Below are 17,632 nucleotides of genomic sequence, written 5' to 3'. Positions count from 1 at the left end.
AGTTTTTAGATGGCTTCATGATAAGTCATAAAACAAGTATTCTCAGCAGGTAAAACTGTATTCAAATATAAAACCTCTATAAATCTTAAAGGAAATTAAAATTATACAGTGAATCTGGATCTGAACTACGTTGCTGTTTCTATGTGGTGTCATGACATTAGATTTCCAGCAGGAGGCACACTGTGTTAAAGCTGGGCCTCCTATGGCTACAGTTCAGTGTGCATGCAACTGTATTAAGGGAGGCACCACTTGGCATTTAGGGGAAAAAAATAGGACTTCACTGGATTTTCAACCCTTGGATGCTCAGTAAGAACAGTCAGTCTTCATTTGATTCAGTGGCACAGTGCGGGAAATCATTTCTGAAAGCCAGCATCACAAGAAAAACAGTGTTCAGTGATTTATGTCTGTTTCAATTTCATTCATTCAAAAGGACTACAGATGAAAAATCCAGCGGAGCTTTGCATCAGCACATCTCTGATCTTCCCGGTGCCTAATTTTACTGTACAGACCTTGACCATAGCTAGGCAAATTGGATTGGGCTGCCGTCATCACAGAGCAGTGTTAAATCAGGGTAGTAAATGGGTCTGAGATGCATCAGTGCCTGTGTCTGGGACAGTAGCCGGCCACCCCATCTCCGCAAAGCCCCGGAAAAGGGTCCTGTCGTCAGATTATTGGACTGGAAAAATGAATGTACAGTCTCCATCGACCTCATACAGGAAACTCCCCCCCCTTCCCTCTCCACAGATGTAGCCCACGATACAGCTTATGCACACTTCATCCTGAAACCAACAGTCTCAAGCGGTGCCACATTTACAGCCTGATAGTCTGGAACATAGTGCTGGTCTTGAATTAATATGTTGTGTTGTTTCATGACACTTTCCTGTGCTCTGTTTTTATCTCAGCTCCACTAAGACAAATTCATACCAACTTGATTGATACAGCACTTAAAAATTGAACTTAAACTCCTTGCTATCTGAGTAATGCAGCTTCAGTATCAACACAGAGGTGACGTAGAGCCAAATTTAACATAAAGCAATATATTATGAACTAAACTGAAAAAACAGACCTCTTTAGCCATACTTTAAGCAGATAATCTGATATTTCTGTACCAACTCTGATAAACATCGTGACATGTTGTTACTAGTTAACATATGTGTTAACAGGTACCATATGATTTACATTTTTAAACATAATATTGTGAAAAAACTGTGATGTATCATATTTTCCACCTGGGGCTGAGTATTATACTGGTGGAATCCAAACTGCACACCCAGACGACCACACGCAGACATGATACAGGGATGATTCATACACCCTGGGGTGCTGCTGTAATGGTCCATTATTCACGTGGCTGAGGATGCTGGTGAAGGTGGAGGCGGGTTTGGTGTTGAGGGGGTGAGCAGTGGTGAGGGCCCTCTAGATCCAGTACTTTACTGACCCTTGTTGGGGAATGAGAGCTCCATATTGACCCCAGATGTGTTTGAACTGCTGACTTTGGAGGTCTATGTGCACTGTGTGTCTGTGTAACAGTAACTCATGACTGGGTCTGCTGGAAAAGCTTTATATTGTTGTTCCTTCTTCAACCACTTTGAAACATATGCAAATGACAAATTAACTCAGCTTGAAAGAAATATTTGAGGATGATTTGTGGGTCTCCGTCTTGTGGGTGTGTGTAGTATTCAGAGGCAGGAAAACCACATCCCTTCTTACTGAGCCGTAGCCCATAAAGGACTGACCCCAAGAGGTGGTCTCACGAAACTGTAATCCCAGCAGCGCCTGTGGAAGACCAGACCAGAGAGGCCAAAGCCCAATTTTTGTGCAGATGGGTTTAAGTAGGTCAGAAAACGTGTGAGGCTTCAATAGTCAGGGAAGCACTCAGTGACTATAGAGAGGTCTAACATGGGCAGGAAAGGGAAATTGAATGCAGACTGCCAGGGGCACAGATCCAGGATCAGATGACTGCAGCAAACCCTTTGTGCATTACAGAATGTGTTTGTCGATACACATAGTTTCCACGAGTGAGGCTGTAAAGTATTCCAATATTTAGAAAATTACACTCACTTTCATACTGTACATGCCAAGCCTTTAACAGATCCACTCACTACATGGGCAAAGCTTTATTATGGTTACCATGGAAATGACATTGCCAGAGGAGCAAACTAAGCCAACAGCTTAGCTACAGTATACAGTGATGTAGGAAAAGAGAGCAATGAAATGCATTCGGTGCATGTGTGAGTGGAAAATGATATATAATTTCCTCTGTAATATGCATCTGTATGTTTTCACTATCAAAGGAATTAAACATTCCTTTTCTTTTTGGGTCAATCATACAGTTTTCCATACCAGACTGCTTGAATTAAATAAAACCAGAAACCAGTGCTACTGTAAGTCCTGGAAATATCAATATATAAATGGAAATAAAAACAATAGCTTTGTATGCAGACACATTCCCCCCACAGTATCAATTACAAAACAATCTAATTAAGTGGTTAGCATGACGTCTTCACACCAGCCTCTCTCACTGTCAGTCTGTCTACCCCATCTTTGTCCCTCTGTCCGACTCTCATTTCTCTGTCTATGTTTCTCTCTCTTTTTTTTTTTTTTCTTTCTTCTCTTCATCTCAAACAAACCAGCAGCAAGAGATGCACATCCTCCACACGTACATCCGTTCAGAAGCTATCACACTGACACACAAGGCAGCCCATCAGTGGGTCAGTGGAAGACGGTTGCCATGGTAGCACATCCCGAGCCATGTTGCCGCATGATCAGAGGTGTGATGCTGCTGAACCAGTCTCCTTTCTCTGCTCTGCATTGCTGCCTGCATGCTGCTACACAGAAACACAAGCTAGTGCAGTCCAGATCCCCAGATGTCCACATGCTCGCATACACAGGAGTACAGGACAACAGTGTAGGATAATAATCCAGTCATTTTGTCTCAACCTGCACCATGTCTTTTTCCACAATGTGTAATCTGTATGCATGGGCTATGATGAAACTGTGCTTTGTTCTGTGTAACGTGTGAGGCTATGAACAGCATATGGTGCCATTATGAGATCTAATAAATTTTCCAGACAAGTAACATGTGAACAATAAAACTATCTAATTCTTCTGTGATATTTATCCAAAACAGATCTGTGTCTGGTAAAATATATTCTATATCATATCTATAGTATAGTCTATATTTAAATCTTGCATGACACGCCAAATTAGGTAAATGTACTTCCCTGTCCATTCTTGTCTAAAATTCCTGTTCTCTACAGCTCACGTGTTATATTATTATTAGGCTTGACAGTGATATCGACCCTCTTCATTTGGCATAAAATTAAAGCTGCTCTAATCAATATTATTTTATTAAAGATGGATCAAACCATTATGTGTAATGTGAAGCAGCTGTTGTCAGTGGAAAAAAAGCTCTGATGAAGCCACTCTATGCTCTAAGTTAGTGACTAGTTGGTAAAAATAGTGGAGCTTTTAACTGTTAAATGAGCAAGATATTAGTGAAAGAGTTAGTGGAAACCAAACCTAACAGCTTGTTGTGCTGCCCCAAAGGGTAAAAAAAACAAAAAACAATCACTTAATCCAGGTTTAAGTCGAGGTATAACTGTATCAGCAGCAGTAGGTCTAAGCTGGGCTAGAGCAACAGACCATGACTGGGACTGAAGGGGAATTAAGTAAACTGAGCAATTCTATAAATCTCGTGCTTTAAATTACAAGTGAACTTCAAAAACAATATCAGTCAAACCTAACTGCCAATGTGGATTTATTAAAAGCTGACACACGATGAATTATTCTGATGCTCAGGTGCGGTGTAAAACTAACTTAGTATTCTATGTTTCGTGTTTTAAGAGAGATTCATGAAAGAAAAAAAGAAAACATTTCGTGCAACAAGAGCTAGCCTGAAAGTAAGGCAGGGCTTCAGCTTTCTATGAAGCATTGTACTCATCAATAGCTCATTATTGTAGCCAAGTGCCTTTCGCTGCTTCCCTCCTCAGTCAGCCAAAGAGTTTGGATACAAACCAAATGCTGAAAGACATTTGCCTTTTTTCATTGAGACCTTCCAATTTAAGGTTTTCAAAACTGTTAATCTGCCAAGACAATACATAAATCTGTCAATAATCATGTTCAGGCTTCCTGTGAAATTCTTGTGTTCTGTTACAAACATTAGGCTTGGGTTCGTCCCATCAACTAAATGACATTATGGAAAAAACAAGTCATTCTCCCGGTGAACATCTGCATTAGACATGAAAAGTGAACCTAAACCAAACTGCTTACATATACTATATTTGAGTGCCTGTAAAACATCAGCCATAATTGACTGAACACCGCTGAAATGACACTGAATGCTGATTAGGAGTCATAATATATATGCCAGACATGGAAAACACAGCCATACCACCAATAATATAATGTGATTACTGCTCTACTCATAAACCAGTGTTTTAAATATGGCTCGCAGTGGGGTGATATCATATGAGTGATAGTTAAACTTTGCCAGTATGGTGTGAAGAATGTAACCACAGGAAACAGTTATGACTTTGGACGTGGTGAGAAGTGGTCAAGGTTAAATAAGAAGCCGTCTCAACATTCCTCTGAGACATGAAACACTCACTCACTGTACGGTGGTCTCAAAAATATTCAGTGAAATGAGCATGAGCTTGTTTTATTAAATGCAACTAATATTTCAAGCAGACACAGAGTCTACTGAGGGAGATGGGAAATTATGAATAATTGTAATATTACACTGGACGTAAGTATGGCAATTTCAGTTGTGACTAAAAGTAAATAGTTCCTCTATATTTCCACATCAGCAACTGCAAGTTGGACAATGCACTGATTGACCATAAAAATAGCAGCCACTGTAAAAACATCAGCCGTTACGAGATCTAATAATGCGATCCAGTACAACAACATCACAAAGTACAGTCTCACTCTCACTCATTACCACAAAGTTAAATCACTGCCTCTGTGACCCAATGTCAAATAGAAGGGCACTCAGAGAGCGCAGACCTCCACCAGGCTAAAGTCAAACAACATACACCAGACTTAGGAGAGAAAAATTCAAATTCATAGTAAACGATCCGGATCTGCCCCAAAATTCTATGGGTTCTTCCCTGGTCAACGGCTCGTCCCTTCACCATGTTCGGTGCAAATTGGTACTTTTTGCGTAATCCTGCTGACAAATAAACAGACACGGGTGAAAACATAACGTCCATGGCGAAGGCAACAACAACTTTAGAAGGCATTATTCAGTATGTCAGGGCTGTGTGTATGTCAGCTTTTTTTTTTTCTGAGTTCTTCTATCCTCTGGTGGTCAAAAACAGATAATGCAGGTTTAAGCAGGTATTGTCGGTCTTTATGGTTTATTGTGAGATGACATACAGTAATATTTGCAATGATAGCAACTGCCAACAGATGAATACTCCCTATTTCCTCGGAACAAACAGGAAGGATATATTAATGATTAATAAAACAGCATCAGAATAATTTTTTCTTTAACTGGGACAAAGCAGATTAACATGAAGCTGTGTGTCACTGTTTGCGATGTCACTATTCCTCTCTGGTTGAAAGATGGGAGTCCATGAGGAGATTGGCATGTATTTGGTACCAGATTATTGATGAGGCGGACACCCAGAAGCAGTGATTACTGTCAGCGTGTATACATTTAGCCTTAGCTAGCCAGTGCTGTCTGGTGTGGGTTAATCAATATCCATTAGATATCCAGTGATGTGCTGCAGTTCCATTTTGCTCCCTTATTATACAGTCTCATATAAAAAGGGTTGAGCAACAACATGTCTTTTGTCTTATTATTTCACATGTCTCTTTCCGGATTGTTTGAAGCATTATGTACATTGGTTATACATTATCCAAGCATTATAATTTAAACTCTACAATTCAGATAAAGTAAATTATATTAAGGCTAATTCAAAATCAGTCAAATGTACGGCAATGTTAAACTGGCTTTAGTAAAAGCGAGCACAAATTGCACCTCTCCTTACAGTCTATTTCAAGATGGTTTCCATGGTTACGCAGGAGGAGCCTGATCTATTTTCAAGAGCTGGTAGCTCATGGTTCTCAATGAGGTGAACTGTGAGTGTGTGACAGGGGGTGTACAGTACAAATACAAATGTATCACAGAATTTGCAAGAGGATACTATAAGAAGAAAATCAGAGCATGTGCTGTGGAGCCTGCTTCAAAAATTAGATTAGCTAGTCAACTACACCAAAGGCTGCTGGTATCTTTATGAGGGGGGCAGGATTAACTCTTGATATACAGTATTCCTGCAGGAGAATCAGGGATAGTTTCCACTGAGACTAATGCAACTACAGACCAGCAAAGCAAAGAAATCAGTTATATCCTCCAAGTACAAGCACGCAACCTATTCAAGGTCAAAGCGAATACATATCTTGGTGCATTTTGGCATCCAGCCTATTATGACTCTCGAGATAACCCACAGAAAGAGACATTTCCATAGCATGTATGCAAACAAGCCCATAATCCTCTTGGTGTAAATGGTAATAATCTACTGTTGGGATCAGTTGGACTCATCAGGCTGTTTTCACAGTCACCTTGAAAGCATCTCTGGGGACTGCTGACATTGGGGGCCCAAACACTGAGCATGATGAGGCATTTCTAAACAGCAGTTATGTAAAAACAGTTAGCATTTTTGGTGCCCGTGGTGTTATAAGCAGGGGCGAGTCCCCCAAGTTCACCTCTCGCATAAATTTGAATCACCACAGCAGAGCCGGTTCAGCAAAGGACAGGGCAAAATACACGTCAGATTTAAGTGGATTTTGAGTGCATGGATGTTACTGAGGAATGGACCCATATGACATAATCTCCTTTTAATCCTGACCTTATCAGGATTCTGCTGTCTGATCTTTTTCACCTCTCTCCTCCCAAAATGCTAAACCTTTTCACATGGAGCTAGTCATCCATTTTTATTTAATAGAATGTCTCGTCTTGGTTTTTTTGTTTGTTTTGTTTTTATCATTCTCACTATCAGTCGTATCATGCCATCCTGATTCACCTCAGCTCCAAATTTTACAGCCCTTCATTTAAACGGACCCAGTTAATTTTACACTTTTCCTTCTTTGCTCTAATTTCTACTCATCTAAAATGTGTCATGTCTTTCTTCTCCTCATTGCACTCTGTAGTAAGAACGTGACCTGGCATGCAGGGCCTAGCGAGCGCTCCAGAGATTGAGCTTAAATCCCACTGCATGTGCAACAGCGATAAAGCTGCTCAACCACACAAGAGAACTGTCCTGGATTCTTTCTCCCTCTCTCTCCGTCTCTCTCTGACTCTAACTGTCAGTTGTCAACTTGAGAGAAGAAATTAGATAAAGACACACAAAGGATGTAAGAGGAGGACAGCAAGGGTGAAGGCAAAGAGTAGGAAGAAAAAAACAGAAAGGTAGAGTAATTGTAAGATGTGGCATTCCTGTTAACAAGGAAAGCATTGTCACATTGTGTGATTTAAACTATTTGTTGCCTCTGTACCTGTTGAGTCTTCACAACATTTAGACCATGCGCAATTTATTCCAGAGCATTTATTGTGTAACCAAAGCGATATCTGATGAGTTTTGTCCTCAGTAAAAAAACTTGAGAAAGCGCTCTCTCAGAGTCAGCAAAAACAGCCTCTGACAATGTCATGAGCACTTTGAGAAAGAAAGACAGTGTGTCTGCACAGGCTGCTGATGAAAGCTCTTTGATAGGTCTGCCAAGTGCAAAACATCAGATATCAACACACAGCAAAAACCCACCGTGTCGGCATTTAAAGTTTCCCTCATAGAAGTTTTTGGCACTGCAGTTGAAAGATAAAATGTATATGGTCTATGCAACCCAATTAGATAGTGAAATGTGGCGTGGAACAATGTCTAGCAATTACAGCTGAAGGCCTACCAGCTTCCTGATTCCTGGGAGTCAAATGCAATTCGACAACATCTCCTAGCTGACCTTTTCAAAGTCATAAGGTAGAGGCCCAAAGGACAAACCAGCATCCAGTCGCTGCAGTCACTAATTGGTTCATGTTGTCATGGTAACAAGAGGTTCAAAGCAATGCACGTCTTCAGATACTCTTACCCGTTAGCCAGGTTGTCGTCATCGTCATCCGGCAGGCTCTTTCCTAGAAGGTCACTGTCACTCAGGTAACCAGACTTGAGATCGGTGTCATCCACATCCAACCCTTCGATGAGCTCAATGCGAGACGTGCTGCTGATGCGGCTGGAGCAGCGAGCTGGCATCGTATGGGCGGTATACTGGGAGCCAGTCTTACTCCCCTGGTATCCTCCGCCTGTTGCAGATGGGGCGTCACCTGCCTGAAGACGGGGGCTGGACTGGCCGTGGCGCCAGGACAGAGGTGAAGAGCGGTTGGAGAGGCTAGAAATGCTGCGAGCGTTGGTCTCATCACTGTCATAGCCCACATTACTGCTTTCCAGACAGCTGGAGAGACACATGGGGAAAGGGTCAGTGTGTGTTACCTTTATATATTTGAGCCATTTACAGTCTAGAATTACTCACAAAATCATTATATCAACAATATTGCAAAGGATGAGACCAAAGAAGGAAGCAAAACATCTTTCTTTCTCTGTCAGAAGTCCTTAAAAGAAACCTACAGTGGCATTGAGTTACTACTGAGCCATATACACTGTGGCACTGTATTGTCTTCAGGGACTAAAGCTAGAAATGTGGCATCCCAACCCAAAGGCAAAGAGGAGAATGACCCGATATCTCTGTCTTAACATGGCATCTATCTCTTGGAGTAATATATATTTACACTCACCAGCAGACAATATCATTCTCCTGCCAAGGAGCTTTGCTTCACATGACCACACCCAAGAAATGCCGCAAATGGCAATACACCTCTTACCATTACTCGTTATAGTGTATATCATAGTTTTCCTATTCACTCCTATTCCTATTCACCCGCTGTAAGTGGGTCAGTGTTAGAAATGTCCTCCAAATGGCTGCGAGCGTCTGTGTCTGCTGATTACATAACTAGATGAACCAGCTCACCCAAATAAATATTGCAATGGCTACGACCATGGGGATATTTTTATCCATTGTTGATGGATAATTTATCAATATGGAGGCTAAGTGGTGCCATATGCCAGTACTGAAAATGAGAATTTTTACTTTTGACAATGACTGATATTGTATGTTGTTTAACAGACATTTGAATCATTGACAACAGAGATCAAATAATGTCTATCAAGATAACTACTGTGAGAATTCTTCTCAACCATTCATTAATATTGCTAGTCAATGTCAAGTATGTATAATCACAAGATTTCACAGTTAAGATAATGGATAGCTGACTGATGGATGAAAAGCATATTGTTACTGATATTATAAATTAATTTGAAAGCGCTTTTGTTTTTTGGTTATTCCTCAATATATAAGTTATTTAAAGGAGCTATTTGTTCATTTTGCTATCGCTACATAGCCAGTGTTAGCATTTACAGCTGTTTATTTACTAGTCTAGAAGAAACTTCACAAGTTCAGCATCAAACTTCATTCCTTTCCTCACTAAGAGCTCTCCAGTGGTGGAAAGCAATGCCTTGTTTTACTAACCAGCAAGTCCCGACCCGGTTCGGACTATCTTGTCACGTTCTGATACAGTGTCCAGGCTGCCCTGAAGAAATAGCGCTGCTCGTAGGCGTATTATAACCTCTTGTCTTGTAAATGCAACAATGACTGAAGCTCTTAACAAGACTAGTAAGTAAACAGCTGTTAATGCTAACGGTGGCTATGTAGCCATAGCAAAACTTACTCACAGCTCCTATCATGTATCACTTAAAATGATGTGACTTGAAGTCCATATAACAACTTGTTTTGTAGATGCTGGATTTTTGAGGCTGGTACCCATATCGATATTTGAGAGTTAAAAAGGAATATTATTATTATTATTATTATTATTATTATTATCAAGACAAGATTTAAATAGTTTTGGTGAGAATCCCTTACATTTGGTTATAGTGACCAATAATGCAGGATAGCAGGACATAGCAGTTAAAAACTAAACTGACAGTGCTCTCTGGTGACACTCTCTCTAAATGAACTTAAACATATCTTAGGCATGTCTGTATTGTAATGTTTTGCTAACTATTTTTGACATACACTGATGCCAAAATATATGTGATGGTAAAATTGTCTCTAGTAGACATAGTAAAACAGAAGAATTTAAAGCTGCTTTAATTCATTTCTGGCCACTAGGTGGCAGAAAAACAACAAAACAAGCTGGCAGACACATAACCACCACCATATCACTAGCTTATAAAGGTTTTATTATTCACATTTTAGCAAACAACTGCATAATTATACAACAATATTAGCATTTATTTGAGGCTGTGTTTCTGGGCATCTGATAGTTAAGTATTTTATTGGTGTTTCAGCTACAGTTTAGGAAAAATTGCTTGCTGATGTTTGTTTGCCCTTACGGGCAGATGAGAGGAGCTTATGCACAACCATTCTGCAAATGTGAGCTAAATGAGGTTGAAAAGCTTCAGAGATTCAGATATGGCTCCTATGCAACATCACAATGAGTGCCTATTTCAAATTACAGAGATAATTGATTTGGTTTTAATATAGAAATACTCATTAATAGAAGTTTATAAGAGAATATAGAAGAGATATAAGCAGGTCGTTGTTCCTTATCTTTGGGTTTTTGTTACACAGGATATTACATTCCAACTATAATGTCCAAATGAAATAAAGAGCTGTTCTCCCCCAGTGTCTTGTTATGTTGTGGTTGTTGCAACAAATTATTGCCTGGGCCTTTTGCCTGTGAGAGCCAAACAGAGAGATGCCTAGAATGAAGTCATGACCAAGAAAAAGAGACGGGCTATTTAAGAAGGATGGAAGCCAGATGTTCACCAGGTGGCAACTCTCCAAGTGGCCACAGCACAACTGTTTATACATGATTGTGTTATGTATCGATCCAGCAAGCTAGTTCACATAACAGTGTGTTTCCTTTCAGATTAAACCATGGACAGAATTTGTCTTATGATTTTATCCTATGATTTTACAATGCGCTGTCTTCTGTTCATATAAGACATTAGCCAGTGGAAAAGGAGACATCATTATGAAACAATACAAAATTCTAAAATGCTAATAGAGGACACTTACCTATGGCTGAGCTGGGAGCCCCGCAGACTTGACATGGTGTCCTCCAAATTCTGGCGGAGGTCAAGGACATTCTGCACAGTCCGTTTCCTCTGAGACTCGGGGTCTGTGGGTCAGTCATGCAGAAAAAAGTTTATAAAACATTCACAGAGTCAAAGTAAAACTCAGATACAAGCTGCTGTTTCACTGTTGCGCCTGTGTGTGAGTGTGTTTTAAGAGAGGTCACACACACTAACGCATGTCCTTAATCGTATTATTTGTTCCTGGACTTATGTGACAGGTGTCTTCCTAGTAAACACGCAGCCAAAGCATGTTCACATCATTAGGCAGACAAATTTCACTCCATGAGCTGCTTCACCATGGTAACGCCAGCTGTACCCCCTCTGGAGTGACATGGTACATCCTGAAAATGTGATAGGTTGCCTGTTACTTAGAGCGCCCACCAGGGGGATGTATTCTGACATTTGTGCCACACCAGGATCTCTTTCAAGGCACTGAGTTTTTTTTTCTATCCAGAGTTTCTGTTTTCTGATCTGTAGAGTGTTTTCTCAGAGTCATTCAGCGGAAGTCGTGAAGCCAACAATATGCTGAACTGCAGCCAAAAGCACTTCACCTCAGATCAGCTTATTTAGATCAAGCTGCGTGCAATGTAAAGTGTCGAGACAGTGGGTCATGACCATGTCAAATCAATAGCGCAGAACAATTAAGAGTGTTGTTGTGTTAGCTGTAGCAAGTGACAGAAGCCTCAATGTTTCAAAAACACAAGGAGAGGCGATGATGTTTTCCACTGTGGCGTGTTTAGACAAAATCCCGTGGGGAGAGAAATGACTGGAAAGTCTGGAGAAGAGGCGAGGACATCAGGGGACCATACGTCAAACAATGTGGCGTTATCATAACTGGATGTTGAACTGATTCAGCCAGGTGTCTATAAGGTGTGAATTTTCACACACAACATACATACACAATTTACACATTTAAAACCATACCAGCAGGAAGATTAAAGATCACACTATCATTTTGCATCATAACTGACAAATGTCACGTGACTGTTTGCATCTATAAAATGTTAAGTATTGCATTGTGGGATTATTAGCAGAACATAGATAGTACATGATGGTTTTGGACACAACAATAAATATGCAACATGTGACGTGAATCTGGTTCTAATGTTAGATTATCAATATCCTTCCTTTTCTTGAATTCTGAGTCTGTACAGTTGGTTTATAGACTGGTGACCTCCCCCCGTCTCCTAGAAATGACGTTTATACAGTCCACATTTCTTTTCCAGTTCTGTTATGGTGGTGAACACAATCGCTGCATGAGTCATGTTCACAGAAAAGTAAAAGATTGTGGTTTCAGTTAAATGTTAATAAAGTACACTCATTCTGTCTCATGTTTCAAGTCACCATGGACTTCTTTTTCTTTTTTTTTTTAAAAAGAGTAAACCAAAACTCTTTCGCTAACCTTAACATCACCATAAAAAAGTTTAATAATGCTATAGTCCCCACGACCATCATTTGTATTCCAAGACTGGATATTTGGCGAAGAGTAAAGAAGAGTGGGTCTAAGAATAAATCTTTCATCACATCATCACATTCTTGCAGCATCCTGTGATGCTGCTAATTTAATGCTCATTTCTGGGAATATCCTCAATCAGGAATCCTGGACACAGAGCCCACACGTGAATCACATCTGTTCTGAGTATATACTGTATTCAAAATTCACTGTGTTCCCATGCAGTGAATGATGGTCCTCTGGCACCCTGCATTGCAGTGATGCCTACAGTACAGAGAGGGAAAACTCGGACAGAATACTGAAGCAGATCTGAATCACTAAAGTCTTATGAATGATGCAACACCACAGGAAGTGCTCTATATTGAAATGGAGCAGAGGCAGATTACAGTGTGGCAAAAGGGATTCTAAAACATTGTTAGAGGCCCTCAGTAATTAACCCTAGAAACACTACTAAATCCACATTAAAGGTCCTTGATGCTGCACCAGTTAAATCGAGACATTAGCCTAATTTCCTATAAACAAACATGATGATCATGGGAAAACCAATAGTCCTTATAAGCAGTTCATTTTGAAGTTCGTTTCACTGAGTCACTTTTCTGAAAAAAAAAAACTTGTTACTTTGGCACCAAACAAGAAGAGGGTGCTTTTCTTGTAGTTCAAATGGACCAAGAGCTTTTCAGAGTTTCTCACAATGCCAGGTGAGTGGTCACTGTGAGTGAATGCCGATGGGAAAATAACTTGTTGGCTTGAATAAAAAAAAAGGGCACATTCAGCACTTCTCATACAACCCTCACCGTGAATAGCCATCACTCATTATTTAACATGATCAGCCTTTAAATAAATTTGAAAGTTTTAGCTCTTAATGAAGAGAAAACCAACAGCTCTCTGGCCCAAGAATCACAGCAGGGTTATGTAGCAGCTTTGCTGTAGATTTGCTTCAGATACCACCCCCAGTTGTTTTCAAAAATACACACTCCCATTCAATCATCCCCACAACTTCTAAATTGTGTAAGAGGCAGACAGAGAGAAATTAACAATTCAAAACACAGGCTGTCTGCCATTTTATCTCTGATATTTAAATAATACATCATCAAAAATGACTTGACTGATATTTTGGGCTTGAAAAGGTACCCTGTACCTTCTCCAGTGTGAGTCTACATAGCTGTAGACCATTGCTACGCTTGTGGACATCTTGCATGACAGATCATACACAATTAGGATGAAATGAGGTTTTCTCATTTCGTTGTTGTTTAGAGAAGAGCTCTTCCATGAGTAGCTACTGCTGTCTGTACTACTCTGATCTTCTGCTTTCTCTGTGGATATGAATCTATCGTCCTAATGACCTGGGATATATTCGTCATAGTAAATTCATCATTTAAAAAAAAAAAAAAAAGGCAAGTGATTTGAGATTTATGTCTCCTTTCATTTAGTGCTATTGCAGTATATCCAACAGTCTCGTGTTGTATGAAAGCCATGGTGCACAAACTTACATGGAGAGTTTAATAAATGAGTCTTTTAACAAAGTTGACCATTCTTGATGTCATAATGGTAAACAAAGAGACCTATGTTCAGAAATAAAAGCATCCTTTCAGTGAGCTCATAATGAGATATACTGCAGAAGTAGAGCACAGCATTAAGCATTAATCAGGCCTTAAATATACTGCAGACTATGAATGAAAAGAGCTATTTAAAGTAACAATCATGTCCTCTGTACTGTACATGTACAGTAAGGACATGGGGTAAAAGGTCCAGTCTAACATGCAGAAAGGAGTATTCAGATACTGCTGTCCTGAATACATAACATCAATATTACAATAATTAAAGATATTTTCCTCCATCTATATGAATATCAATAATCAGTGCTGCGATTGTTTCCCATCTTTCCATTTTTGGTGGCTGTTCTTCCTTTCATGGGCACAAAGCACTTGACTTGCGTCACAGGCCCACATGGGATTATCATCTTAAATGATGATACATTATTCATTAAGATGATAAACCCCCTTTTTGAGAAATAATGACTTTGAATTGATTTGGAAACATCATGGAGGACAATGCGATGTATTGAGCAGAAAGGATGTATCAGCCCGAGGCATTCTGCTGCAAATTTTATGCAATTAGGTTGATAAAGCAAAGGTGGGTGTGGTGCAGAAATCTGCAGGGTTCTTAGAAATGTTTGGTTGTGGTTCCACACTCAGTCACACAAAATATACCCTGTGATGCCATGCTGCTATCCACAGCATGCTGCATTGCTTACAGTTCATACTAGGCTTTAAGTGTGACGAACATGAGTGATAGACATCCATACAGGCTAATGAGGCATGGATAACAGATCAAATCACCACAGACGTGTTCGTTAAGATGCAACAGGGAACATGCTCTCCTGATGAATAATGGAATAATGAATTATTGAATTTGTACATGAAATGCTTGTTGGTATATGACATGCTTGCACCATGTTTGTTAACTAGTAGCGGGATATTAGGAATGCGAATGAACGCAAAGTGTCAGTAAATTAGCTTTTATTTTGCACTCTAATATTGCAGTTTTTTTAATTTATAAACCTTCTGTGAGGGTGTCATCAGAGACCAGGGGCAAGATGTCTGCAATTTAACCCCTTCGTTTTTAGTATTACAAAGAATAAGTCTCCAACCCAGTTGTTATCTAAATAGCCTGAAAGATTCTTTTTTTTTTTCCTTTCTTTTTTAAACTAAGATTGAACATATAAAATAACAGCAGGTTGCACTTTGCAGGTAAATCTGAGAAGAAAGCTGGGCTTGAGGCTTAATGCATCCTGTGGGTAGCACTGAATTTAAAAGTTGCCAAAGACAAAACACAGATCATAATTAGATACACGCTGCACCTGTAATTAACACAGAGGCACAAAGAAAATAACAAAACATACAAAAAAGGATGCAGTCATCAGGATCATATCATTATTGATCAACACCCTGTTTATTCATAGAAGTCCTTCCTACTGATAAACCTGACCTACCACCTCCAGAGGGAAAGCCATTTTCTCTGCCATTTGCACCGTTGTAGTACACAGGGTGTAAACCATCTGTCAGAGCTCTACAGATGAATGGAGCTGGGAGGTGGCTAAATGTGTGTCTGCCTGAAATGAATTCAATATGGCATGCCGTCTTCCCCATCTCTTGTTTTTAGAAGCATGCACGGAGGCAGCGGACGGACCCCTCGAGTGCATCGGCACATGTTGCAGCAAACGAGAGCTTTAGAAAGGAGATCAGTCTGCTGGTAATAATCTCCATCCCCTCAGGCCTTTTTCATGCAATTAGATGGTTATGTTATGATAGGAAGCGAGCACGTTTAACATAATCAATGCCACCAAGCCTCAGACACCTGAGTGACATGCTGGAGGAATAAGAACAATAGAGCATCGTTATAGCTTTGGTATTCAACTAACTATTGAGCTTTCTGTGGAAACGCCAAGCTGGGATAGCATTCAATGAAATAATGAGAGGAAAAGCATGCTTTGCAAGCACCATGAGGACGTCTTCCTGTTTTTTTTTTTTTTTTTTCCCTCCCTCAGTCAGCGAGCTGCATAAAATCCATTCCAGGGAAATGTGGGTCTGCAGCAGCGAGCAGGTGCCGTGTAGTGGCTGTATCAAAGGGGGCGTGATGCTGACTTTGAGAGGCACTGAGAAATCGTACAAGCGGGGCATTTGGTTTGTAGCACATGGTGGCCAAACGTACTGTAGAGGGCCCTGGGGTGGTAGAGGTATCAAGACTGCTGTGCTGTACTCACCTAACATCTGACTGAAGAGTAGCTGCTCCAGGTCGCCCAGCACTGTCACCACCAGCTCCGGATCCACCTTCAGGAAGGGCTTGTCTCCCCCTTCCTCCACCTGGCCCTTGGAACCGGACTCCCCTCCAGCCCCAGCTCCCTGTTTCTTAGCGTTGGCCTTTGCTTTGCTGGAGAGGATCTCGTCATCGGACTTTCCATCCTCAGGTGCTTTGCTCAGGGGCTTCACCTCAGCGTAAGGACCACGGGGTATACGGCTCTGCTTGCTCAGGGCAGAAGGAGCAGCCAGAGGGCTGAAGGGCTTGGGTTTGCCCTGGAACAGCGAATGCTCAGATTTGGACAGGTTTCGAGAGAGAGGGGCACCTCCTCCGGCACCGGTGCCGCCTCCTGCCGTCTTTGGCTTGCCCATCTTGGTCTGCCCTGCCCCGGGCTTGGCCATGTCATCACACCACTTTGGCTCATAAAGATGCAACTTCTTCTCAGCATCAGTGAGTACAGCCAGGTTTGTCATAGACCTCTGCTTGCGGAGATTGGAGGGCACTGGTAGCCTGCCCTCCGAGCTACCCGCCCGGTAAACCTTCAGTTCACCCCGCTGCGTGCTCTGGGGCACTCCAGACTTTGCCCTCTTAGCTGCCATACCAACTCCTTTGCCATCTGCTTGGCCGTATGCCTTTGTGCTATCCGTCCTTTCCATTTTCAAATCTCCTCTGCCTCTCACACTATTTCCAAGCATGCCCCCTGCATGAGACCATATAGAAAAACATCAGCAGGGAGAAATCAGGCTTCCTTACTCAAACCCTTCTCCCTGTGAGCAAAAAAAAAAAATAGCCCATATAAAATGCTTCCTTTAAGGCAATCCTGCAGCCTTCTCTTTCTTCCCTCTTTCGTCCTAACAGGCTGCTGCAGCTGCAGCTGTTGCAGTGCTGCCCAGGCGCTCCCTTTCTCTCCTTCCCTCCCGTCCTCCTTTCCTCCGTTTTTTCCACTCTCCTCCCTTCCGCACACCCTCCTGCCGCTGAACCGCGCAGCAGCAGAATGACAGCGGCGGCAGACGCAACAACGCTCCCTCCTCCCCCTGCTTTCTGCTGCCTCTCCCTCGCCTCCGACTTCCCTCCCATCCTCCCTCCTCCTTCCCTCATTTTACCTTCTTTTAGAGATGCTCTGCTGTGTCTCAGCAGAATATGTGAAATGCAAGAGGGCGATGAGAGACGATCATCTGTGGCTTTTTAAAACCAG

The 17,632-nt window shown here is 41.3% G+C and overlaps 1 protein-coding gene across 1 annotated transcript in view; it reads right to left on the bottom strand.

Moving 5' to 3' along the window:
• The window catches only part of LOC111219378 (neuron navigator 1-like), a 43,167-nt gene extending 26,131 nt beyond the window's left edge, over positions 1 to 17,036 (bottom strand). The window contains exons 1-3 of the mRNA XM_022742024.1: positions 16,403 to 17,036; positions 11,128 to 11,230; positions 8,083 to 8,442 (exon numbers count right to left, since the gene is read on the bottom strand). Of these exons, the coding sequence (XP_022597745.1) occupies positions 8,083 to 8,442; positions 11,128 to 11,230; positions 16,403 to 17,036 (1,097 nt within the window). The remainder of the gene's footprint in view (positions 1 to 8,082; positions 8,443 to 11,127; positions 11,231 to 16,402) is intronic.
• Between the last annotated feature and the right edge of the window lie 596 nt (positions 17,037 to 17,632).

The sequence above is a fragment of the Seriola dumerili genome, unplaced genomic scaffold (genome assembly GCF_002260705.1).
Source record: "Seriola dumerili isolate Sdu_G_001 unplaced genomic scaffold, Sdu_1.0 BDQW01000066.1, whole genome shotgun sequence".
Lineage (NCBI taxonomy): Eukaryota > Metazoa > Chordata > Actinopteri > Carangiformes > Carangidae > Seriola > Seriola dumerili.
The sequence above is the reverse complement of the archived record's forward strand: the minus strand, read 5'-3'. Positions and strand labels throughout refer to the sequence as shown.